The 26308-nt window shown below is 24.5% G+C and overlaps 1 protein-coding gene across 2 annotated transcripts; it reads right to left on the minus strand.

Moving 5' to 3' along the window:
• Positions 1–38: 38 nt before the first annotated feature.
• Positions 39–25498, minus strand: LOC109600592 (carbonic anhydrase 1). Of its 2 annotated transcripts, none has more exons than XM_020016763.2 (7): positions 25354–25498; positions 21407–21441; positions 2546–2737; positions 1057–1175; positions 903–998; positions 624–845; positions 39–571 (listed from the first exon to the last, which is right to left on the minus strand). In XM_020016763.2, exons 1-7 carry the CDS (start codon positions 25470–25472, stop codon positions 434–436), a joined length of 921 nt encoding a protein of 306 aa, XP_019872322.2. In that variant the 5' UTR covers positions 25473–25498; the 3' UTR covers positions 39–433. The 2 variants fall into 2 exon arrangements, with proteins under 2 accessions (XP_019872322.2, XP_019872321.1); XM_020016762.2 differs by lacking the exon at positions 25354–25498 and adding an exon at positions 25216–25353.
• Between the last annotated feature and the right edge of the window lie 810 nt (positions 25499–26308).

Here is a 26308-nt window from a genome sequence, read left to right on the forward strand (position 1 = left end):
CAGTTAGAGAGAAAGGTAATGAGTGAATTAAAATCCAGTTTTAACTGTATAATCTATTTATTTACCCTTTAGCACAATATCTTTTATAGTTGGCAAAAATATTTGACAATCAGAAGTAAGGCACACTTTGTGTGGACACATTTCAAATATAAACTATAGGAACTATATAACAACTAAAAAATGGTTTACATTAATTCTAATCACATCCTGGTTATAAATCTCACTAATATTTAAATTGTACAGAAAACAAACAATAAATGCCTCAGTGAAAAGGTGGTACTACGTAAAATTTTTATAATAGGCGTAGGTACGAATTTTTCACTATGGCAAGTCAAAAAAAAAATCTCAAAAGGTGTAGTTACAAAACCTACTAATTACGAACTAAGGTTTAGTAATATCGCCATGTGATTCAATTAAACAAATCTCTCTACACTTATTGCCTGCACTCTTTGATTTCTCTTTGGCCCAATGGGAACGTGGGGCGGAAGTTGTTTTTCACAAAACCTTTGAAGTCGTCACAAGGACATTGTTGTTCTTTGCAGTAGCTCTTCAAGTTCCTAAACGCTGCCAACTACAACAAATTAATTAATGAATTAGTAACTTTTTTAATAGGTGTAGTTTACTTGATCGTGGGAGACTTCGAGGGGTTCCTTAAAAATGATCCAGATGACGCATTCCGAACATGGGGGTGTTGTCAGGGAGCCTTGGTACGTGTAGTAACCGCTGTCCTCAGGAAGAAAGTGACCGGGGTCTAGGGGCACTAAGATTCTAGCTGCTTCGTCCTTGTACTCTATGTGGGACAATTGTGCCACGATCTTGTCCAGTTCGTGGTTTTTATGACCGGGCTAAAATAATTAAACAATGATAAAACACTAAAAATTCAAGAAAAATGCTGAAGGTACCTTCAGAAATACTCCGAGAACACACAGGCCATCTGGGTGCTTAGCAGCCTCTTCGAAAGAGTGATACTTTGTGGAGTTCCAGTGGACCAAATGTAACTAAAATGATAACAAATTGATTAGTTTTTTGTTAATTTGGTTGTTTTATGGGATTTACTTCTCCGGCATACTGTTGTCCATTGATGGTGTGCTCTGAGCCTCTGTCGTCTGAATCTCCCCAGTGACAGTGGAATTGTTCCAAGACGTAATGACCTTCTAGAGGACCACCAGTCAATTCTGGAACAAATTAGCCTTTTATTGATCCTTTTGTTATATATGACAAAAATGGATTGATTATGATAAGTTTTGATTGTTTGGACAATGGATTGAAGCTCAAAGTGAGAATAACAAAATTAGGCGTTTGTCAATTGCCAATTCTCCTTTGCACGCAACGCAAATTAGCTTTTTATTGATCATATTGTTATATATGACAAAAAATATGGGTTTATTATGACAATTTTTGTTAGTTTGGATAATGGATTGAAGCGGGAAGTGAGGATTACAAAATTAGGCATTTGTATATTTTCAATTCTATTCTTGCACGCAACGCAAATCAGACTTTTATTGATTGTATATGACAAAAATAGGTTGATTATGACAAAAATGAGTTTATTATGACAATTTTTCCTAGTTTGGATAATGGATTGAAGCTGGAACTGATAATAACAAAAATTAGGTGTTTGTCCATTGTTAATTTTCTACTTGCACGCATCGCAAATCAGCCTTTTATTGATCGTATTGTTATATATGATAAAAATGGGTTAATTATGACAATTCAAGCCAGTTTTGATAATAGATTGAAGCTAGACAATCTGGTTTTGCTTCTTCACAATCCCATGTTGCATTAGAGACTTAAGAAAGCTTCAAATCGTTAAATAGGAAATTCATCCATCACATGCTCGAGATATTTTTTCAAGTGTTACTTATATTTTATTATTGTACAATATTTCACTTAATTAATTGTTTAATTTTAAATATTTCCTCCTTTCTTCAGATAAGAGTTATTTTAAAAAATGTTAAATGTCAAAAACGAATGAGATATTTAAAAAAAAATAAAAAATAAAACTTAGAAGTCTCTTTTCTTCCCGAAAACTCCACATTTATTTATTAATATTTCCTAATTTAAGTTTATTTATTATTTATACATATTGTGTATACTGTGTGTAGTCTGGGTTGCATACTATCAAGTTGTTTAGAAGCTAATGAGGTGAACTTGTGGATATAATTAAGTTCAAATTTAATGTGGCCCAAATTTTTGACTCACAATATTAATTATATATAAACTGTAAAATATTAATCATTTAAAAATGCTAAACACTGAAATAATTAAATAGATTCTTTTTGTCTGATTTGCTTATTAATTAAATATTTAAATTAATTTTAAATAATATTATTCCACTAATCTCTGTAATTATTCTTATTATTATTTATTCGAAATAGCCATTTTTTAATAGATTGAAACTCTAAAAATTAACGAAGATATTTTAATTAATTAATATTAATATTTTTAAAATTTTGGTGAATGCACCGTATATATTATATTATTTCTTCTTATTTATTTATACGAATAGTTTACAATTACTATTCAGTAAGAACAAGAAACAAACCTGATCCTTTTCCGTTCACGTGGACCTTCCAACAATAACCGGGATTGGTGATGGATTCAGTATTTTCTGCGATATATCTCCACGTTAATCTCTTGTGTGAATTCACCACTTTAACTTTAACCGGTTCAATGTCCACGGGACTTTGGTTTTTGCCGCAGGCGTCTGGATAACATTTTCCCCAAGAATCTGGACCTGAAAAAATAAATATAAATTATAATTAGAGGTTTAGTTGCGTGCAAATCTTTCAAACTTTGTCATCGTGTGATTGTTTTTGTTGGTTGTCGATTTGGTTTTTAAAATTAACAACCTTGAAGTGTACAAATATAATAATATATAATTTTACCTTCTTATATTTGTTCGCACAATTTTGTTGTTGAGTTTTACTTAAATTATATATTGTGGTTTAACGTCGTAATGGTGCAGATTAAAAGAAGCATGCTAAGTTACAAAATTGCTCAAACAATAGAAATCTAGAACGTATTCGGAAATAAAAATAATTATAGTCAAGTATCATTTTCTATTAGACTGTGATAAGTATATTTTGTGCATTTATTAACTTTCTATAAATATTTTTTTAATCTGTCAGCAAAAAATGCGCATCCAACTTTGACAAGGCCCTTTTTGTTGTGGTAGGATTACTTGAAGTCGACTGGCTGCCCATATGGGCTAATTAAATGTGGATTTATAGGTCGATTATTGATTGAGCTCATACTTCATTAACTTAAGTTTTCTGGGCTTGTACCTTATGGTCTGTCAAGGTGTTATTTACTACTCAGGATTTTATTTACGGAATTGATTTCTACTGTAATTAAGTACAAAGTTAATTTAAAAAAATGTATTTTGTTAAATAAATGTGTGTCACAAACTTCATGGTACCTAATCAAGGTTAAACTACGCACATTTTACTCCGCCTCGTATTATTTAAATTATAACGTGCCGAAATTAATTTCGGAGCGTAATGGAACAAATTGATGTTAGTGACATTGTGTAATTGTTACCTTTGGACCATTTTTAATTTGGTCAAAATAGTTGAACTGTAAGTATTTTAAATAAATATCTTTTTTTCTTATTTTTGGATTTTTATTTACATTTATCAAATGCGTTTTATTAAAACATGAAGTTTAATGAAATAATTTTTTTATTAACCAGATTGATTTCCTTAATCTTGATTGAAAGACATAAAAAATGATTTTTAATTGTGCTGATCTCACATAAGCAATTTAATTTTGATTATTTTGGGAACTTAAATTAACAATAACAAAGTTCTGGTCACTAAGCAAAATGAAAGGAATTGGCGACGTTTCAAATCTACCATAATATTTATCGGAACTTTAACTGATTCCAGATTACGAAAACGTGCTATTTATATAAAGATGTATTTTTATGAAGTCTGTGTGTTTTATAAAACGCTTTCATTTCAAATTCGTCAAAAGTTTGTTATAAATACATATTTTTAAATGACTGACGTTAATTATAATTTTCGTACTAAATAGATGGATAAGAAAATTCTCTTGTTGACTAAAGAAATATTAATTTAACTAAATTTAGATTGAATATCAATAATATATAATATAATATAATAGAAAAATAAAAAACGTTGGGCGCCAATTAAATTAATTTGGCGCCCAAAGTTTATCAAACTTTTTCCTTAATTTATTAAAAGCATATTAAATCTAACACAAATATTTTAATATTAAATTATTTGTTATATTCAATATCTGTCCTTTCATATTTGTTTCTTAAAAAATCGTTAATTCCAATATAATATACACTTATTATTGGAAAAATATAACGTTGGGCGCCAATTAAATTAATTTGGCGCCCAACTTTTTACTTTATTTATTAAAAGTTTATTAAATTGTATATAATGCACATTATGTATATTAAGTATATGATGTATATTATGTATATTATATATATATATATATATATGATAGATTAGCGACTGTTAATCTGTCTTTTTAGTTTGATTAAAACACTAAATTCACAATAATACGCTTTATTACAACAAACGTACTTTAACCCTCGACATCTAAAGCTTGACTGCCTGGTTCTTTCTTAAGAACTGCCCCGAATATTAAATGTAAACAAATACTTCAGATTTGCTTATAAAACAAAACTAGTCTAAATAGATGTGAGCACGTCGCATCGGTCCATCGGTGAAGGTGATGACGTAAGCTAACACGGCCTTCCTGACATGTGCGGCGTCCTCGCGCCTTCCGCAGTTTTGCAAAGATTCACCTGACACCGGTAATCTGTAAACATTATAACAGCAGTACAAGCTCAAAATATATTCGAAGAACTAAGTCTAAACCTTATTTCATTTAACAAAATAGACTGTTATGCGGCACAGTTAACAATCACTAGAAGCTCAGAGGCGGCTCAACCATCAATAGGTCTGTTACACCCATGACTCTCAAGTGCTATCAAAAGATACCATATTCTAGCCAGGAGCTCAGAGGCGGTTCAACCACTACCAGGTCTATTACCCGCTTGTCTCACAGACCCAGAACACAACAATCTAAGCCTGCAGAGCAGGGACCTTAAAAATAGCCTGCCGAGCAGGTACCTTTAAACATAGCCTGCAAAGTAGGGACCTTAAACATAGCCTGCAAAGTAGGGACCTCAAACATAGCCTGCGACGCAGGGACCTTAAAAATAGCCTGCCGAGCAGGGACCTTAATCATAGCCTACTAAGCAGGGACCTTTACACATAGCCTGATACACAGGGACCTTAAACAGCCTACTATGCAGGGACCTTTACACACATTCACACATCAATCTTATTAAATAAATCTATATCCATCATACCTTATAGAATTTCTGTATCTGGCCAGGTTCGTAACTGTTCATGCGCTGCTGTTGTAGTTCTACCTCGGCTGCCAATCCTTCGGAGTGCGTACCTCTCATTAGGTAAACAATGCGTTACCTCAAAGGGTCCGTGATACTTTGGTTTCAACTTTCCTCTATTCGACAGCTAATAGCGACATCTAATCCTAACGAACTTGTTTCTGTATGTAGTTCGGTTGACAATTCCAGATCAAAAATGTTGAAAATAGGATAAGAAGTCAATCGTACATTTTCACATTTATATGTCCATTCAAAAGATTTTCCCTCACGTAACAGTGCAGATATCGGTGCTGTTAAAGTTGCAAAGTTTTTCACAAGATGTCTAAAATATCCAGCCAGTCCTTTTTCGATCACACCTAAATATTTCACAGATGTTTGTAAAAAGTTACATTTTTGTATATTTAAGGGCGTCAATGTCCTTTCTTAAATTCTTATGACATTCTTGAATGGGTCGAGCAGGGCACAACACATCATCAACATAAACAAACGTAATATCGTCTTTAAGTGGTCCAATGGCTTTAACGATGGCGCTCTGATAATCTGATGAAGAGTTTATGAGATCAAACGGCATTCGGTTGTTCTTTTATTTCTTTCGTAACCCACTCGTCCATTCCTGACAAATTCAAGTCATATTCCTCAAATGCAATTTCTAAATCTTAAAAGTCGAAACTGCGCTGCAGCCACACTTAAACCTTCTGCGCAGTCATCTTCAATGTTGCTTGAGTAGTTTGGGCGTTGGCCATTGTCGATAAAATTTCCATGTTTTGTTTTTGGAATCTGTTGTTACTTTCTTGCTGCTAGTCTCTCTCCGATGCACTTTCGGTAATGTTCACAACGTTCGGACTCACTGCGCGTTTGTGTTTTTCACTATTGTCTGTTCGTTCACAAAGAAACACAAAAAAAAAAAAAAAATATTTTTTTAGGTCCTTTCTTCCGGAAATAATTCACGAGAAGATATCCCACTTCTGATGATAGATTAGCGACTGTTAATCTGTCTTTTTAGTTTGATTAAAACACTAAATTCACAATAATACGCTTTATTACAACAAACGTACTTTAACCCTCGACATCTAAAGCTTGACTGCCTGGTTCTTTCTTAAGAACTGCCCCGAATATTAAATGTAAACAAATACTTCAGATTTGCTTATAAAACAAAACTAGTCTAAATAGATGTGAGCACGTCGCATCGGTCCATCGGTGAAGGTGATGACGTAAGCTAACATATATATATATATATATATATATATATATATATATATATGTATATTATGTATATTATGTATATTATGTATATTAAGTATATTATGTATATTATGTACAGTATCTAGTGATTTTACTAATGGAACTTTCAGTTTTCATTCATATTTTATTCTGTATAATTTAGAGTTGGAACATAATTATGTTTGTCCAGTTCCTACATCCATTAACATTATTTTAACTGGAAATGCCGGAAAATTTACGCTGTTGCGTTATTTTTGGAGTTTCCTTAATGTGATTCTAATAATAAAGGTAAGTAGCAAAACGTGATCGATGCAAGACGGAATTAAACAACGTTTTCAATACCAAATTTTATTTATTTTAGTTGAAATGAAACGGAACTCAACTAAAAAAGAATATATTAATTCCTGTATTAGCATTCTATTGAACTGGCTTATAACAATTTCATTCGATTAATATCTGATAAACGGACAAGTTGGTCAATATTTTTATTTAGGTATATGGAAACTATTTAATGTTTACTATGTATTTTCATTTTATGTGAAGTTTTATGATTTATTAATTTAATTAATTTTTCTGTTTTAAAAATGAATATTAATCAATTAAAAGGATTTTTCAAATATTAAAATTCTTATTTAATAGTAAATTATATTTCAAGACTGAACTGATCCTCAAGTCTTCAAAATACTAAATAGTAATAAAATCATTTAAATGAAATTTATCAAAAATATTGTTATATCTTAGAAGAAGATAATTTAATATATCACAAATTATAAACATTTGACAAACTGAATTTTTTCCAATATTTTAGAGGCAAAAAATTAAAAATTTTAAGGAGATATATTTTTTTGAGGTAAGTATCAACCAATTTGGGACACCCTGTGCTAAAAATAGAAGTCTGGCCATTTTTTTTTATTTATGCACAGTCATATCCGCAATTTTTCACAAATGTGCACACTGTTACGAAAGTATTAGTTGCACTCACTGCTCTCTCAGAACGTGCATTGTTTATGATCGTTGAAACGAAAAATATTCTCCGATGCTAATTCGTCAATTAACGTATTAATAGCTGATACGTCCTTCAAAGAATTTCTAAATATATTTGCAATGCACACAACAATCGCACAATCGGCGATTTGCTTTCGATAAATCGGCAAAATTGTAACATCAAACGCGTTCATAAAAATGGCGTTGTAGCTTGAAGTGGTACTTCCCTTTTAGGTGCGACAGGAAGCACTTCCTAAATTATATTTAAAAACATTAATCATGAGTCGCATCTGACAAGAGATGAGAAACGTTCGGTGAATTTAGGAAGCTGTTATTCACATGCTGAAATTTATGGTGTTTGAAAAATTTTGGAGGACATAGTTTTGGACTCCAACCAACAAAAAGTACTTTATAACTGTTTTCTTGAACATGAGTAATATTATATAAAATATTATGTACCGAAAAATGTAATTTACGTTTTTGCTTCATGATTTATTTGAATAAATTTGTTATACATTAACTGTTTTTTCATGGAAGACTGCAATTCGTATTAGAGGCTCAATGGAAACTTCAAAATGTTAAATGGGAAGTTCTGTCTCATCTACCACAGAGTCCAGATGTTCCTGCATATGACTATTAATTATTTTTGTCATTGTAGATGACTTTGATGACAGTATAGTGGAAGGCACGTGTAGTTTTACATATCAACAATGTACCAAGAGACAAACGACAACATAAATACTGATAAATTGACCAAGTTCATGAAGAAGATGATCCTCTTTCTTTAATAGAAAATACTTTCACCTTCTTCATGGCAACTCAAGGCTACAATTCACATTGGAGGTTCAATGGAATCTTCAAAATATTAAAGGGAAAATTCTGTGTTATAGAATATTTTACTTATTTTTTTTTTTTTAATTCTGAAGAGGAGGCCAAACATGTGGTTGATATTTTCTTCAGTTCCAAGAATTCACATTTTTTTTTCTAGTGACATGAATTGTGAAGAGGAGGCCAAGTCTGAGGTTGATATTTTCTTCAGTTCCAAGAATTCAAACTTTTTTTTCTAGTGGCATGAATTTGCTTGTAAAACTTGTTTTAAAGAAAGTTTCCAGTAGCTTAAAAGGCCACAAGTGTGTTTTGAAATTTGATTTCTAATTCCGAAACACAAAAGGTGAAATTCACCATATTTAATCACAATGTGATTATTACCGTTTCATTTGGCAACGATTAATGCAAAGCAATCTTGGCAAAAAAAGCTGCGGTTAAATTCGCCGAATCAAAAAGTTGAACCTTGATCTCCATACCGATTCGGGAGCAGAAATCACCGGAGAACACAATCGAATTGCGTGTGCCGCCAATTTCGAGAACACCGTTCGAAATTCTCGGACCTTGATGTCTACATAAACTAGATACGGATTCGATTAAAGTCCTATCATGGTTCGGCGAAAACGTTCACGAATTCCGAGAAATACTGGTCGTGTAATTTTCGTGATTCCCGATGTAAAGAGAGCGGTTCTCGGAAACGATGAGAGGTGTTTTGTAATAGTGGGTTCTCGATCGAGATCGTACCAATTAATTGTTATGGAAATTTTTAACTGTTTTAATTCCAACGGGATTTCCAACATGATTCATTGTCAGTATTAGATTTTATATACATATATTATTAATAAGAGAAAAAATGATATTAACATAGGATTTTCTTCAAATTCTAAATGATTTCGTAGAAAACTATTAATTTAAATTGAATAAATTAATTCTTTTATTTATTGGAAAGTCTTATTATCAATTACAGTTTCTTTAAACTTTAAATAGCTTTAAAGTATTTTTTGTATTCCTTCTATTCAATTAATTTGGTAGTTTTTCTGAAAAGTGTCATAAATATTTTCTTTCGTGTTTTAAATCATTTTTGTGCGAGAAATATGGATATTATATTTAATCTAAGTATTTTTTAATTAAGTAATTTTAAAGAAAAAAAGAAATATTTTAATATTTATTTTTCTAATTCTAAAATATATATATAATCACTTTTTTACAATAAATTAGTATTGTTTCAGGATGCTTTTATATAAATATTTGTACAAGAAAAAAATATTTTTTTTAAGAATTTTATTGATATTGATTATTTAATTATTTTAACCATTCTTGCATTTAATGTTTTATTAAAAAATTGAATTTAGTGCTATAAAAATTAATCAAAATGTTTTTCAAATATTATTATTTATATATAATATTTGTATCAGATTTAATAAACTTTTAATAAATAAAGTAAAAAGTTTGCAAATGTTGGGCGCCAAATTAATTTAATTGGCGCCCAACGTTATATTTTTCTAATAATAAGTGTATATTATATTGGATTTAACGATTTTTTAAGAAACAAATATGAAAGGCCGTATATTGAATATATAAGAAATAATTTAATTTTAAAATATTTGTGTTAGATTTAATATACTTTTAATAAATTAAGTTAAAAGTTTGACAAACGTTGGGCGCCAAATTAATTTAATTGGCGCCCAACGTTTTATATTTTTCTAATAATAAGTGTTTTGTAAATTTATTATCTATTTTAGCTTTAAACAGTTTTTAAAGTACAGTCAATTTCTTTAATTTTTTATTGTAAAAAATATTTTATAATTCATTTAATTTATTATTTTTTATTTAAGTTGTTTGGGTTATATAAATATTTTTGATATTTTATTAAAAATTATTTGATTTTAGGAATGTTAATTTCTTCCACATAAAACTTTCAACGTTTATTTAGTTATTTTAATTTTTTATTGTAAAAAATATTTGATTATACATTTAATTATTACTTTTTATTTAAATTTTTTGAGTTATATGATTATTTTTTGATATTTCATTATAACTTATTTGAATTTATATTAAATATATCAATATTTATAAAATTTGATAATATTTTTAATATGTACTTATAAGAAATGATTTTTAAGTTTTTTATAAAATTATTTTCTATTTTAACTAATTTAACAGTTTTTAAAGTAATGTAAATTTCTTCCACAAAAAATTTCAGAGTTTATTTAATGATTTTAATTTTTTATTGTAAAAAATATTTTATAATTCATTTAATTTATCATTTTTTCTTTAAATTATATGAGTTATATAAATAATTTTTGATATATTTCTAAAAAATATTTATTTTAATTTATATTATATATATTTACAAAATTTGGTTTATAAAGTAATGTAAATTTCTTCCACAGACAAATTTACTGTTACTTAATTATTTGAATTTTTTAATTTAAAAAGTATTTTAAATTTTATTTAATTGATGACTTTTTATTTAAATTATTTGAGTTACATAAATATTTTGTATATCATTTTAAGATATATTTGAAATTTTATTAAATATATCAATATTTACAAACTTTAGAAGTTGACAATATCTTTAATACTTTAATATTATATTTTTTAATTAATGTTTGTAATTTTAGTCAAAGAAATATAATTTTTTAATAAAAAATGTAAAATAATTGGTCAAAAATAAATTTATTTTCTTGAAATAAATATTGGAAAATAATATTTCAAGGTGTTTTCCTAATTTCCTTTTCCTGAAAGAATTGTTAAACCACCATGAATTATCGACTTCCAGCCACTTGTTATTTAAATATTAATATTTGGAAACAACGGTTTGAAACCGATACAAAGGGTTATTAATGTCATATAATCACCATTACATTGTACATAGTATTAAAATTACTCTTTTGGGACTACTAATTCATCAAGAAATTTTGTTTTAATCATTGGTTCAATCAGTTATTGATTTATTTAATGTCAAAAAGGTATTTTCCTGATACCCATTTAATTAATAAAGAATGTTAATTACACTACCAATTTTAAGAAAATAAATGATTTAGGTGGAAATAAACTTTTCTATAACAAAACTTCCTTATGTGGAGTTGTAACTGATACTAAGAAACTTTTTACATGGTACTTTTGACATATTTTACAAGTAATTAATGGTTTGGAAAGTGGTTGTTCCATTTGGACAGTAAAAATAGTTTAAAATAAGTTATATATACTTATCTGCGCCTAATAAAAAACTGAGTTTAGTTCTTGGTAGTCCCTTATTACAATTTTTAGAACCAAAAAGCAACAAAATTTTTGAATTCTACATAAACTTTCTTAAAATCTGTAAACCATATTAAAAAATATATATAAATTTAGTTTATTATTTACTATTTTAATTACATCTGGGCTCATGTAAGGCTATGGATGTGATTTATGATAACCTTATCTTAGTTTACTATAATTGACAATAACTACAACTACTGGATAATATACACAGTGACCTCTAAATTCAGATGAATTCAGACTGAATTTGACGCATGCTAAACAAATAAAATAATTATTCACCAATATGACTGGTGCATGTTGCAAAAATGACCTTTAAAATGATTACTGAGGAATCTTGCAGCAAGTAAAAGGTCACCTACCTCGGTGCTAAGAGTGCGAATTACTGTATCTCAAATTGAAACCGATTATCTTAAACATAAAAAGAGTATTTCGTTTGTTTAATGTCACGTTTCGACCAGTGACATGTTTGCTTCGGCTTATCTACCAGAACCGTGACAAATGTTTACTTTTTTATATTAATTATAGTAATTATAATATTTTTTTTATTATTTTCAAGTATTGATAATGACACGTGATAAAAACTGAATAAATGTAAATTGGTATATAAGAGTTGGGTTAGTGCTAATCATGTTTGTAGTAAACCCAGATTACAATTTTTGTGACCTCAGAGACAGGATAATTAATTATAATATTATGGCGAATATTATTAATAACATGTTATAGTTCAATTGCAGACATTTTTACAAATTGTCGTAAACAATAAACGACGTAAACCAGGACAATCGTAGGAAGTTACTTATCTTGTTGATTGCTAAATTAAAATGTAAACAACAATAAATATACATGAATGTTTATATGCAAATGTCGGATTCTTTCCAACGCATTTTGCAAGTACGCACAAATAAAACATAAATTAACCCATAAAATATATAATAATCAAAGTAAAATGATGAATATAAAACCAATTTTGGCAATTGACAAATTGATATTTATCCATTTGCCACAATTAAACTAATATAACAGCCATAAGCAATTGAATAAATGATTCAAAATTGAGTCCCCATATAAATCCTGACATTATTTTTAAATTTAACAACACACACGCAGGCAATGTAATGCCCTATTTGTGACAATTGGTATCAATCAAGTTTAGTACGTCAAGGGTTCATTAATTTTAATAGGAACCAATTTTAACAAACGCTATTGTTGCTAGTCCGTCGAAATTTATTATATAAACATTTAGTATATCTGTATAGGAAATCGATAATGTCACTATGTGTGTACACTGGTTATTTCGGTTTTACGGTCACGACATTTTGAATGACTACACCGTTTATCATGCAAGTTTTTAATTATTATTTTATTAGCCATAAATTGGTAAATAGATACCTTTGTTTCAAATTTAAAAATTCCACCAATAAAAAACTTAAAATTAATAGTAAAAAATAATGAAATCTACATTTAAGATTATTTTAGATGATTAAAAACATAAGATCAAGATTTTAATATAAAATAATATAATAATAATAATAATAATAATAATAATAATAATAATAATAATAATAATAATAATAATAATAATAATAATAATAATAAATATATATAAAAGTTTTAAAAATTTTTTAATATATAATTTTAAAACTAGGAAAATATTAAATTAATAATATAATTGATATAAAAATCTAAGGAAATGGTTAAAATGTGAAAAAATGGTGTTATTAAATTATTATTTAAATTATTAAGTTACTTTCATATATTTCATAAATATTAAAATTATTGTATTAATTAATTATAATAATTAATAAAATTGAAAAAAAAAAACATTTTGTAAAGTACTTAAAAAATATAAAGAAATAACATACTAATATTCCAATATAATATTTAAAATATTAGAAAATAAAATAATTTCAAACCAAATCCATATTTTTTTGTTAATTTTAAATTTATTAATTAAATAATGTAATTGATAAAAAAAAGAAAAATAACAAAAAATTAAATAATTTCAAGCTACATTCATTTTTTTTTTAATTTTAAAATTATTGAATTAATAAATTATAATAAATAATAAAAAACAATTTGTAAAATACTAAATATTAATTAATTAAATAATCATTAATAAATAATTCTAAAAATTATAAAGAATTAATATTCCAATATATTTAAAAAAATAGAAAATAAAGTAATTTCAAGCTACACGCAAATTTTTTTAAATTTTAAAATTATTGAATTAATCAATTATAATTATTAATAAAATTAAAAAAAAAACATTTTGTAAAATACTTAAAAAATATAAAATTTCTAAATAATATAAATAAATATAATATATCCAATATAACATTTAAAATATTAAACAAAAACAATTTCAAATTACATCCATATTTTTTAAATTTTAAATTTTAAATTATTGAATTAATAATGTAAAATAATAGAATAGAATTAAAAAATAATAAAAACAATAAAAATTCTAAAAATTATAAAGAAATAACATAATGATATTCCGACACAATACTTAAAATTATAGAAAATAAAATAATTTTAAGCTACATCCATATTTGTTTAAATTTTAAAATTATTGAATTAATAATGTAATTGATAAAAATATAAGAAAAATGTTGAAAAGTTAAAAAATATATAAATAAAATAATGTTACCAAATTATTCTTAAATAAATTTTGTAAATTATTTAAAAATAAATAAATATTTACCAGTAAATTTTAATAATAAATTATAAAACACCAATTCTATTCAATTCCTAAAATTACATTAATTATTTTGATTAATTTCTGAATTTAAAATGTATTTATATATTTTTATTTAATAAGGCATTAAAAAATCTTAAATGAACAATGTAAATATAAGACAATAACAAGTTCAAAAACATATTTACTTGATGAAAATGTTAAAACTAAAATTAGTTTAATAAATCAAGTTAAAAAGGTGAGAAAAGTTAAGAATTGAAAATTATTTGTTTAAAATGATTAAAAATTAAAAAAAAATAAAATTGTAAAATACTATAAAAGTAATAAAAAATAATATATGTTTGAAAAAAATTATGATAAAATATTTAAAATTATAAATAATTAAATAATTTCAAACAAATTTAGGGAAGTTTAGAGGAAATTTTTTAGAATTGAATTTTATTTGTTGAAAATTTTTAAAAATATTTAATAGAAGTTTCTAAAAATAATAAAAATCACAGAAACTAAAGAAGTTAATAATCCTGAATCATGTTAAGATATTTTTACCATATTTAAAAGGATAAGTTTTTCAGTCTCAAAACAACTATTATAATAAGACACAATTAGTATTTATTATTAATAATTAGTAGTTATAGTATTTTTATATATTTTCCTTAATGAAATTGACTATAATTGTAAATATTTTTTTTGTTTATGTGATTAGTAAGGCCATAAAAATTATTATTAAATGAAAAACTATAAAAACATGTGTGACAAAATTATCCAAAACAATTATGGTAATTACCATATTATAACAACAGCTTTCTCCAAAAAGCTCATTTACTTGAGTATATTTACATTAAAAACAATAATTATTAAGCTGCAATTCCTCGTGTATGTACAATAAATATTGGACTAATGAGCGATGTCAATTTAGATAATGACGAATCTGTAAATGTTTTAATTTAAAATGAATACAAACAAAAAGTTTGAATAACACGAACGCAATATGAAAAGTAATAATAATAAATCATACAACCAATAATTTAATGTTTTAGTATTTATTTTTAAAGGCTGTTAAAACAAAATGAAGCTATTTCTATAGTTTAGCATTAGAAATATTAATAAATTGCACCACATGCAGTTAAAAAAATCGCATTCACAATACATCAAAGTCTTTTGTGTGCAAATGAGTATATTAATTATCATTTGAACAAATTATATACATAAGGCCTCCTACCAAGAATAACTGCTTCTCAATGAATTAAAAATTGAGGTCAGCTCTGAAAGACTGTCGGTGCAGTAATTAAAATTTCATGTGTCGACCGTTGTTCACTGCAATTGAGTCTAACAACTAATTTCCTTTGGGTTTTTTAAATTAAAAATAAGTTAATTACAGTTTACTTAATAACTAAAATCAGTGTCCTTAAGGTGAAGCTAGGAGAGTAGTCCAGTGATTCATAGGACTGGCTGGGACTGGTTTAAAATAACAATGATTGAAAGATGTCCGACATCATTACACCTGTATTACGTCGACCAAGAAAGGAAAACTAGTTTGAGAATAAAAGTTGCGCAAGAAGGAAATGTGCAAGTATCAATTTATGGTAAGAAGTAATTTGTGGTTTATCGTCGTTCTTCAAGGCTTAAACATTATTTTTTACAAGAACTATCACGCCACATCTAAGTAATTTAGTTAATAAAACATTGTTACAAATTATTAGTGAGAACAAAAGTGCATTTGATTAATGGAAAGGTTTACAATACGTTATGTAATTCAACCTTAACATTGACCCAAGGAAACTAATATTTAATTCAGGTCAGTGCATCCAAGGTTTAGTACATGCAATATAATTTATTTATGTTATTACTTTTTAGATTTTATTAAACTAGTTGCAACATTTGACTTAACTTATTTAATTTTATGTTAAATGTGGTCATTTGATTTAATTGAATATGCTAATGATAATAACTAACTAACTAACTAATCTAATTCATTGTTGATTGTTTTTTAAGAAATATATGTTAATGGCATTTTATTATTAAAAACTTTATTGTAGTCATTGTATCAATAAAAAATAATTGACACCTCATTACAAATATGCAATATAAATCTCTTTCAGATCGATTAAATAATATTACTCAATCGATCAGTCAAATTTGAATAATAATATTGAACTATTTTATTCTGAACTCTCAGGACAGTAAATTTTCAAAAAAAAAAATTTCACATTAAATCACCCATATTATATAAATTTCAGTATAAAGTAAAAAATATATATTTAATTTTTATAACTGAAACTCAATAAAGCATCATAAATACAAACTCAGAACAGCTAAAATCTAAAAAAAATAGTACTTTATTTTGTTTAAATTATACAAATTTTAGTATAAAATAAGAAAAAAATATGGTCATGATCAGAATATAAATTAAAGATCCATTAAATAATATTACTCAATCGATTTGTCAAATTTGAATAATAATATTAAACTGATATTTAATTCTGAGCTCTCAGGACAGTAAATATTCAAAAAATTGTCTCATTAATCATCTATGTCATAAGAATTCTAATATAAAGTAAAAAATATATATTTATTTAAAACAATTTAATGGTTATAAATGAAATTCAACGTGGCATCATAATTACAAACACAGAACAGCTAAAATCTAAAAGAATTACTATTTTATTTTGTCTAAATTATACAAATTTTAGTATAAAATAAGAAAAAAATATTGTCGTGATCTGAAAATAAATGAAAGATCCATTAAATAATATTATTCAATCGATCTGACGAATTTGAATCATAATATTAAACTGATATTTTATTCTGAGCTCTCAGTTCAGTAAATATTTAAAAAACTGTCACATTAAATCTTCTATGTCATAAGAATTCTATTATAAAGTAAAATAAATATATTTATTTACAACAATTTAATGATTATAACTGAAATTGAACGAAGCATCATAATTACAAACTCAGAACATCAAATATCTAAAAAAATTACTATTTAATTTTGTTTAAAATCATACAAATTTTGGTATAAAATAAGAAAAAAATATTGTCGTGATCTGAAAATAAATGAAAGATCCATTAAATAATATTACTCAATCGATTTGTCAAATTTAAATAATAATATTAAACTGATACTTAATTCTGAGCTCTCAGAAGCTCTAAGAAAAAATATTATCGTGATCAGAATATAAATGAAAGATCCATTAAATAATATTATTCAATCGATCTGACAAATTTCAATAATAATATTAAACTGATATTTTATTCTGAGCTCTCAGGACAGTAAATATTCAAAAAACTGTCAAATCAAAGTATAAAGTAAAAAAATATATTTATTTAAAACAATTTAATGGTTACAACTGAAACTGAACGAAGCATCATAATTACAAACTCAGAACAGCTAAAATCTAAAATAATTATTATATTATTTTGTTTAAATTATACAAATTTTAGTATAAAATAAGAAAAAAATATTGTGGTGATCAGAATATAAATGAAAGATGCATTAAATAATATTATTCAATCGATCTGACGAATTTGAATCATAATATTAAACTGATATTTTATTCTGAGCTCTCAGTGCAGTAAATATTTAAAAAACTGTCACATTAAATCTTCTATGTCATAAGAATTCTATTATAAAGTAAAATAAATATATTTATTTACAACAATTTAATGATTATAACTGAAATTAAACGAAGCATCATAATTACAAACTCAGAACATCAAAAATCTAAAAAAATTACTATTTAATTTTGTTTAAAATCATACAAATTTTAGTATAAAATAAGAAAAAAATATTGTCGTGATCAAAAAATAAATGATAGATCCATTAAATAATATTACCCAATCGATTTGTCAAATTTGAATAATAATATTAAACTGATATTTTATTCTGAGCTTTCAGGACAGTAAATATCCAAAAAACTGTCATATCAAATCATCTATGTCATAAGAATTATAGTATAAAGTAAAAAAATGTATTTATTTAAAACAATTTAGTGGTTATAACAGAAATTCAACGAAGCATCATAATTACAAACTCAGAACATCAAAAATCTAAAAAAATTACTACTTAATTCTGTTTAAAATCATACAAATTTTAGTATAAAATAAGAAAAAAATATTGTCGTGATCAGAATATAAATGAAAGATCCATTAAATAATATTACTCAATTGATCAGTCAAATTTGAATAAGCTCTTAGGACAGTAAATATTCAAAAAACTGTCACATTAAATCATCTATGTCATAAGAATTCTAATATAAAGTAAAAAATATATATTTGTTTAAAAGAAATTAATGGTTATAACTGAAATTCAACGAAGCATCATAATTACAAACTCAGAACAGCAAAAACCAAAAAAATTGCTGCTGAATTTTGTTTAAAATCATACAAATTTTAGTATAAAATAAGAAAAAAATATTGTTGTGATCAGAAAATAAATGAAAGATCCATTAAATAATATTACTCAATAATAATATTAAACTGATATTTTATTCTGAGCTCTCAGCACAGTAAATATTCAAAAAACTGTCATATAAAATCATCTAAGTTATAAGAATTTTAGTATAAAGTAAAAAAATATATTTATTTAAAACAATTTAATGGTTATAACTGAAAATGAACGAAGCATCATAATTACAAACTCAGGACAGCAAAAATCTAAAAAAATTACTACTTAATTCTGTTTAAAATCATACAAATTTTAGTATAAAATAAGAAAAAAATATTGTCGTGATCAGAATATAAATGAAAGATCCATTAAATAATATTACTCAATTGATCAGTCAAATTTGAATAATAATATTAAACTGATATTTAATTCTGAGCTCTTAGGACAGTAAATATTCAAAAAACTGTCACATTAAATCATCTATGTCATAAGAATTCTAATATAAAGTAAAAAATATATATTTGTTTAAAAGAAATTAATGGTTATAACTGAAATTCAACGAAGCATCATAATTACAAACTCAGAACAGCAAAAATCAAAAAAATTGCTGCTGAATTTTGTTTAAAATCATACAAATTATAGTATAAAATAAGAAAAAGATATTGTTGTGATCAGAAAATAAATGAAAGATCCATTAAATAATATTACTCAATAATAATATTAAACTGATATTTTATTCTGAGCTCTCAGCACAGTAAATATTCAAAAAACTGTCATATAAAATCATCTAAGTTATAAGAATTTTAGTATAAAGTAAAAAAATATATTTATTTAAAACAATTTAATGGTTATAACTGAAAATGAACGAAGCATCATAATTACAAACTCAGAACATCAAAAATCTAAAAAAATTACTATTTAATTTTGTTTAAAATCATACAAATTTTAGTATAAAATAAGAAAAAAATATTGTCGTGATCAAAAAATAAATGATAGATCCATTAAATAATATTACCCAATCGATTTGTCAAATTTGAATAATAATATTAAACTGATATTTTATTCTGAGCTTTCAGGACAGTAAATATTCAAAAAACTGTCACATTAAATCATCTATGTCATAAGAATTTTAGTATAAAGTAAAAAAAATATGTTTATTTAAAACAATTTAATGGTTATAACTGAAATTCAACGAAGCATCATAATTACAAACTCAGAATAGCAAAAATTTAAAAAAAATACTATTTAATTTTGTTTAAAATAAGAAAAAAATATTGTCTTGATTAGAATATAAATGAAAGATCCTTTAAATAATATTACACAATCGATCAGTCAAATTTGAATAATAATATTAAACTGATATTTAATTCTGAGCTCTCATGACACTAAAAAATAAAAAAAAAAACTGTTATTTTACTTTACCTAAATCATAAAAATTGTAGTATAAAATAAAAAAATATATTATGGTCGTGAACTGAATATAAATGAAGCTCCATTAAATAATATTACTCAATCAATCTGTCAAATTGGAACTTGGATTAGTAAAATTATTTTTCATTGTTAAATATTGCTTCAATTGTAAATACATGTAATAACTCATTATTAATGTGGAATGAAAGATCAATTGAATAATATTATTTTATCGATATGTCCAATTGACACAGATATTTTGTTGTGAACTTTCAAGGCAGTAAAGGAACACTATATTATATTTATTTTATAACTTTAATTTTGCTTTACTATTAATAATTAGGGAATAAAGATTAATAAACAATTAACTACTTATTAGTAAAGGAACCGGTAATATGCACTTGTTAAATAATATGCCATTATTCAACCTTATTAGACATATTTTTATATAAAATTCAAAGTTATGAACTGCTCATTTTGTTATTTAGCTTGTTTGTTAGAAGTCACGTGTCTCGATAGTAATTCTCACGATACGAAGATATAAATAAATGTTGAATTTTAATTCGAACTGCACGATGCAAAATATCTGCATATGTTTCGTGTTTATTCAAGTGACGCCATTAATCACAAATCATAACTGATTTATTTCTGTTTATTTCCAGTAAACGTTTAGTGACCCGTAAATAAAATGCGAAATTTGTTTCTACTGTTTTCTTTTCGTTTTATCTTTGTATTATTGAGTTCCCAAGTGGTTTACATAAAATTTATTTTTAGACAATTTAATGCAAATAATTACACGATTATCAATCTCTTTAATGTAACACCTCTCTAGTTTAGCTTTGATAAATTTACATTTCCAACAAGTTTTAGTTTCAGGACTGAAAATAGATAAACGATTATTAGAATTACTTTGTCACGTTGACAAATGATTTCAGGAATTATTCCCCTCAGCTCATTAATATTTATTTAATGCATTTTTGTATGGTGTACAACAAAATAGGGCTACGTGGTCTATAAAAAGATCAAACAATAAAATAATACTAAACAAAATTGCTGCAAACTCGTTTTAACCTAAAAAGATGCAAAGTTCCAATTCAATTTTGTTCACGTACAACAAAGTTTTCAGATGAGAAAACATTGTTAACTATTCCCTTTTCAGCATCATGGAATACTTTTTATTAATTCTTTTTACCTACAAAATACCAATCAATTTACTTACCGTTGTTTTGGCTGTAGCCCCATTCCAGAGTCATCCTGCAAAATAAAAATTCAGATTGAATTGGATTTTATAAAAATTTGCATTATTTATAGAGTTATGCAACACGCCCACGCACATATCGAATGAAAATAAACACGGGATTTGCCCGAAATAGATGGTGGAAAATTCAACATGTTTTCGTCGAGATTTATTGCCCTCCATTACTTTAATTTAGACAATACTCTTAACGACTTTCTTCCAAACACTTTAGTGAATAAAATAACATTTTTTCATAATTATAAATCGAATTGATAGTTGTATCAGTGTTTGATAGTTTGATTTGTGGAATATTACCAAAACAAAAACATTTGGAGTTTGGAGATTGATGATTTTTGATCTTGGACACTATAACATTTAATATTTCACACCTTAGGTCAAAATGTCGCTGAATTGACATTAAATTTAAGATAATTAACTGTATTTAATCTTTGTTTTTTTATAATACAACTAATTTTGATTTATTTTAATGTATTTGTTCAATAATTAAAAATAAAATATTGCATGTTCATGATTTTAAATTAATTAAATTAGGCATATTTTATTGATCAATTAAAAAAGTATATAAAAATTGTTATTACTAAATAAAATATCTTTAAAATTTACAAAAATTAGTATTTCAGAAAAGTTTTTAAGAAATAATATAAACGTTTTTTCTTCAAATATTGATAAGTATAGAAATGACAACCATAAAAAATAATAGATAAACATTTTACTTGTACTTTATTTATCATCTATTTTTAGTAGGGCAAACCTATTAAAAATAATGAAAATATAATTCAGAGAATCACATCTTTGAATGTATTTTTAAATTTAACTCGATTATAAATATATTTTCAGCCTACATACCTATGTATTTAAAGAGAACATTTTCATAACAATTTACTAATAAAAATTTTGTTTAAGTTGGTTTAAGATTAAATATTATATCATTTTCTAATGAATTATATTATTAAATAATTGTTGCATACGTCAATCTAAAATTAAAACTAAAAATTGTACTAAACCACTAAAACCACAAATAACCACTTGTTTATAAATTATACAATTTTGTTCCAACTTGAAAACAAATTGCTCATATTTTGAAAAGGAAAATAAATTTGTCATTTCCACTAAGTTATACGTTGTTTATAATATCATAGTTTTTGTTAGTGAAAACTAGCCAATTATTGTTTAATAATATTCCCACAACAAAATTGTTCACATTTTAAAAACCATTTCAATTCATACAACACATAATTTTATATTTAAAACTTTTTTTCCAAGGTAACAATTTTAAAAAGTAATTTTTATAAAAATTACTTTTATTATACTTATAATTGCACTACGTCTTTGTTAAAATGCATGTCTATATTAATTATTCATGTGATTAAACTTTTTTTATTATTATTCTTATTTTATTAAACAAACATGACATTGAAACAAAAATATATTTAATTATTTAATCAGTTTTAGTATTTATATTATATTGTTTTATTAAACTTGTAAAAAATCTGAAATTATTACAATTATTATAATAATTTAATAAATTTCATTTAATGATTTAAAAATTAAAATTATTAATAAAATATATATATTTATAAATTTTCAGTAATAAATTGTCATAATTTTTAGAAACTGAAAAATGCATATTTTTCTACTTTTTTATTTTCTACTTATACACTGAAAATACATATTTTTATGTCTTGAAATTCAAGATTATCAATTTAACATCAGTATTTAAATATATTTTTTAATTCAATCAATTTTTTCTGAAATATTATAATATGTATAAATATTTAAATAATATTCCTGCATTTTTATTTTCTTTTATAATATTAAAAAGAATATAAGTAATTTTTGTGAGAATTCTAAAAATTAAAAATAATACATCATTCTTCAACTTAAATATAAAATAAATACATAAACTATTAATATTTACATTATATATATATATTTTATGATTTTTAATTGAATCAAAACTATATGTTAAAATATATTTAAGTAACATTCCCGTATTTTCTTTTATAATAAAAAAATAAAAAAGTATATATAATCTTAAATATAGATTCTGAAATTTAAATATAATATATTATCAAACATTCTTCAAATCAACGAAGAGTAAAATTTAAATTACAAAGTTTTGCAGGAATAAATATTCACATTTTTTTGGAAAATATGATAATAAAATAAAATAATAAAGAACAAAATAAACACAGAAAAATAAATTTAACTATTAATATCTTATATATTTTATGATTCTTAACTGAATTAAGTTTTATTAAAATTAATAATTTAATTTATTACTCTTCAACAATTTTTATAAAACCATTTTGATTTGAAAAAAGTTAATTTTTTTGGAAAATATGATATAAAAGTAAAATAATAAAATACAAAATAAATTTCACTATTAATATTTATATTTTATATATTTTATGATTTCTAATTGAATCAAAATAGTTTTATTAAAATTAATAATAAATTTAATTTATTACTCCTCAACAATTGTTATAAAACCATTTTGATTTGAATAAAAACTATAAAAATATGTCTAAATATATTTAAGTAATTTTTCTGTATTTTCATTTTCTTTTATAATAAAATGATAAAAAAAATAAAAAGTATATGTATTTTTGAATGTAAACTGAATTTATTAGGAAAAATGTTTCAAGTCATCGAACAGTTAAATTTAAATTACAAAGTTTTGCGGGAATAAATATTCAAGTTTTTTCAAAAATATGATAAAAAAGTTAAATAACAAAATACAAAATAAATACAGGAATATAAATTTAACTATTAATATTTACATATATATTTTATGATTTTTAATTGAATCAACATATTTTTATTAAAATTATTCAAATATATGATAATAATAATAATTAGTAATTTTAATTTTAGAGAAATTAAAGGAGTTTTACTAAACAATTATGACGGATTATTAGAAAATCTTAAAAAAATGTAAAAATGAAGAATAAAATATAATTTTTATAAATTAAACGATGTTAAAAATATTATTTTTTTAAAATATATTAATTTATTGAAACAAACTTGACAAAAAATAGTTTTTTATATATCACAAATATTTCTAAAATGCTTTTAAATTTGTTAAAATTATTAAAGTATTATTAAACCTGAATTAATTCGCAATAATAATTAAAAGCTTTTGCAGGAATAAATTTTTAATTTTTTTTTTTTTTTTGAAATTTTGATAAATTAAAGTAATTTAAGGAGTTTTAATAAACAATTATGACAGAATATAAAGATTTTTTTTTTAAATTTTCAACAAAATGAAAAACTAAATTATAAAATATAAATTAAACGAGATTAAAAAATCTAAATTTATTTTTTTAATATATTATTTGATATAAATTTTTAAGTAGCAATAATATTAAACTATTTGTAATATTTTTAACATAAAATTATCAAAAAAAAAAAAAGATATTTTTACATTTAATATATTTAAACCTGTGAAAAATATTAAAATATTTAAAAAAATCTGAATTAACTCAAAAAAATAATTAATTGAAAGCTTTTGCAGGAAAAGCTTGGTGCAGGAATTAATTTTTTTTTAACAAAATTCTATTGTTGACATCAAAAAGGTATTAAACAAAGTGAGCACGAATTTCCGTTATTGGTAAAACAATTAACTCGTCCTTAAAACATTGTGTACAGACCATGTTCTCCGCATGTTAACATTTCAAAAAATAAAAAATCTCGCTGACACACACGACCAGGAAGGACCCAATTGTCCGGTTCCGAACTTATAAAATCCCCCCATTGGTTAGGCCTACCTGTCTGATTGAAAAACGAAAACGAAAAATCACTGAAACAAAACAAATGAAACAACAGGTGCGTGAAAAGCTCGGTGCGTCGCGTCGAGTTTACAGAGGACTGCGGCCGATTCCATGCATGAGTGTCGGACTACTTGCCTGAAAAGTTTGTTGTTAGTGTCTGGTGTCGCGATGAAGACCCCCACCACGTCAGCACTCTTCCTTTGTGGATGATGTGTTCCGATGCGTGGACGAAAGACAGGACCTTTCCCAATCATTTTTATAAATTTATCGAGTCGCACGATATTGCACGGGAATCAATTTTGTGTGTCATTAATTTCTGTTTTGTTTTGGTTACGACGGGATCAAAGTTATATCAGTTTTTGCACTTAAGATAATAATTTAATATACTAAATATTATTACATTTGAACTTGGCTTTATTTTGTTGTGATATTTGACGAGTGAAGTAGGTTAATAAATTTTTGAAGATGGCTTATCCTTACAGATTATAAGAGTAGAAACAATGTAATAGATTTGGATAAATTTTAGTTACAGTCTATGTTATACTATAATAATAAGGTATTTATATTTTTGAATATAATATTTGAATAACACATAAGAAAATTAGTTAATTCCATCAGAAAATTGAATTTTGATCTTTTTTAAGTAAATCAATTGCTATCCTGGAATAATGTAAAAAAATTGATGTTAATGTAAAATTTTACTTGATACTGTGTTTTTCGAAAACATCCTGTATATTTATACTTAAAATTGCCTTTAAATTCATCAATATTACTTTTAAACTTAATAATTAACTAATTATTTTTGTTATTGTTTTACTTAGAACCTTTGATAAACACATAAAAGATATAATTGATGAAAGTTTATAGTCCAAAACTTAAAATTTTTACAGCTGAAGAATAATATTTTAATTTTATACTAAATATATAGTCAATTATAAAAATGTTTTCCTCAGAAATAATAATAATTCTTATATTATTTTTCTTAATCAAAATAAGACAAATTTTTAGTAATTTTTCATATTAAATTAATTATATTAAGTAAACCATATTAAATAAAACTAAATTTACTAAAAAAACATAAATAATTGCC

The sequence above is a fragment of the Aethina tumida genome, chromosome 2 (genome assembly GCF_024364675.1).
Source record: "Aethina tumida isolate Nest 87 chromosome 2, icAetTumi1.1, whole genome shotgun sequence".
NCBI classification, from domain to species: domain Eukaryota; kingdom Metazoa; phylum Arthropoda; class Insecta; order Coleoptera; family Nitidulidae; genus Aethina; species Aethina tumida.

What these genes read in the sequence shown, in the direction of transcription:
- LOC109600592 (XM_020016763.2), bottom strand. Translation starts at nt 25,472, where the DNA reads ATGATTGGGAAAGGTCCTGTCTTTCGTCCACGCATCGGAACACATCAT. An exon ending in CGTGAACGGAAAAGGATCAG is followed by an intron (nt 1,176 to 2,545) that starts GTTTGTTTCTTG and finishes AATTTGTTCCAG; the next exon opens with AATTGACTGGTGGTCCTCTA. An exon ending in TCGAAGTCTCCCACGATCAA is followed by an intron (nt 572 to 623) that starts GTAAACTACACC and finishes AATTTGTTGTAG; the next exon opens with TTGGCAGCGTTTAGGAACTT.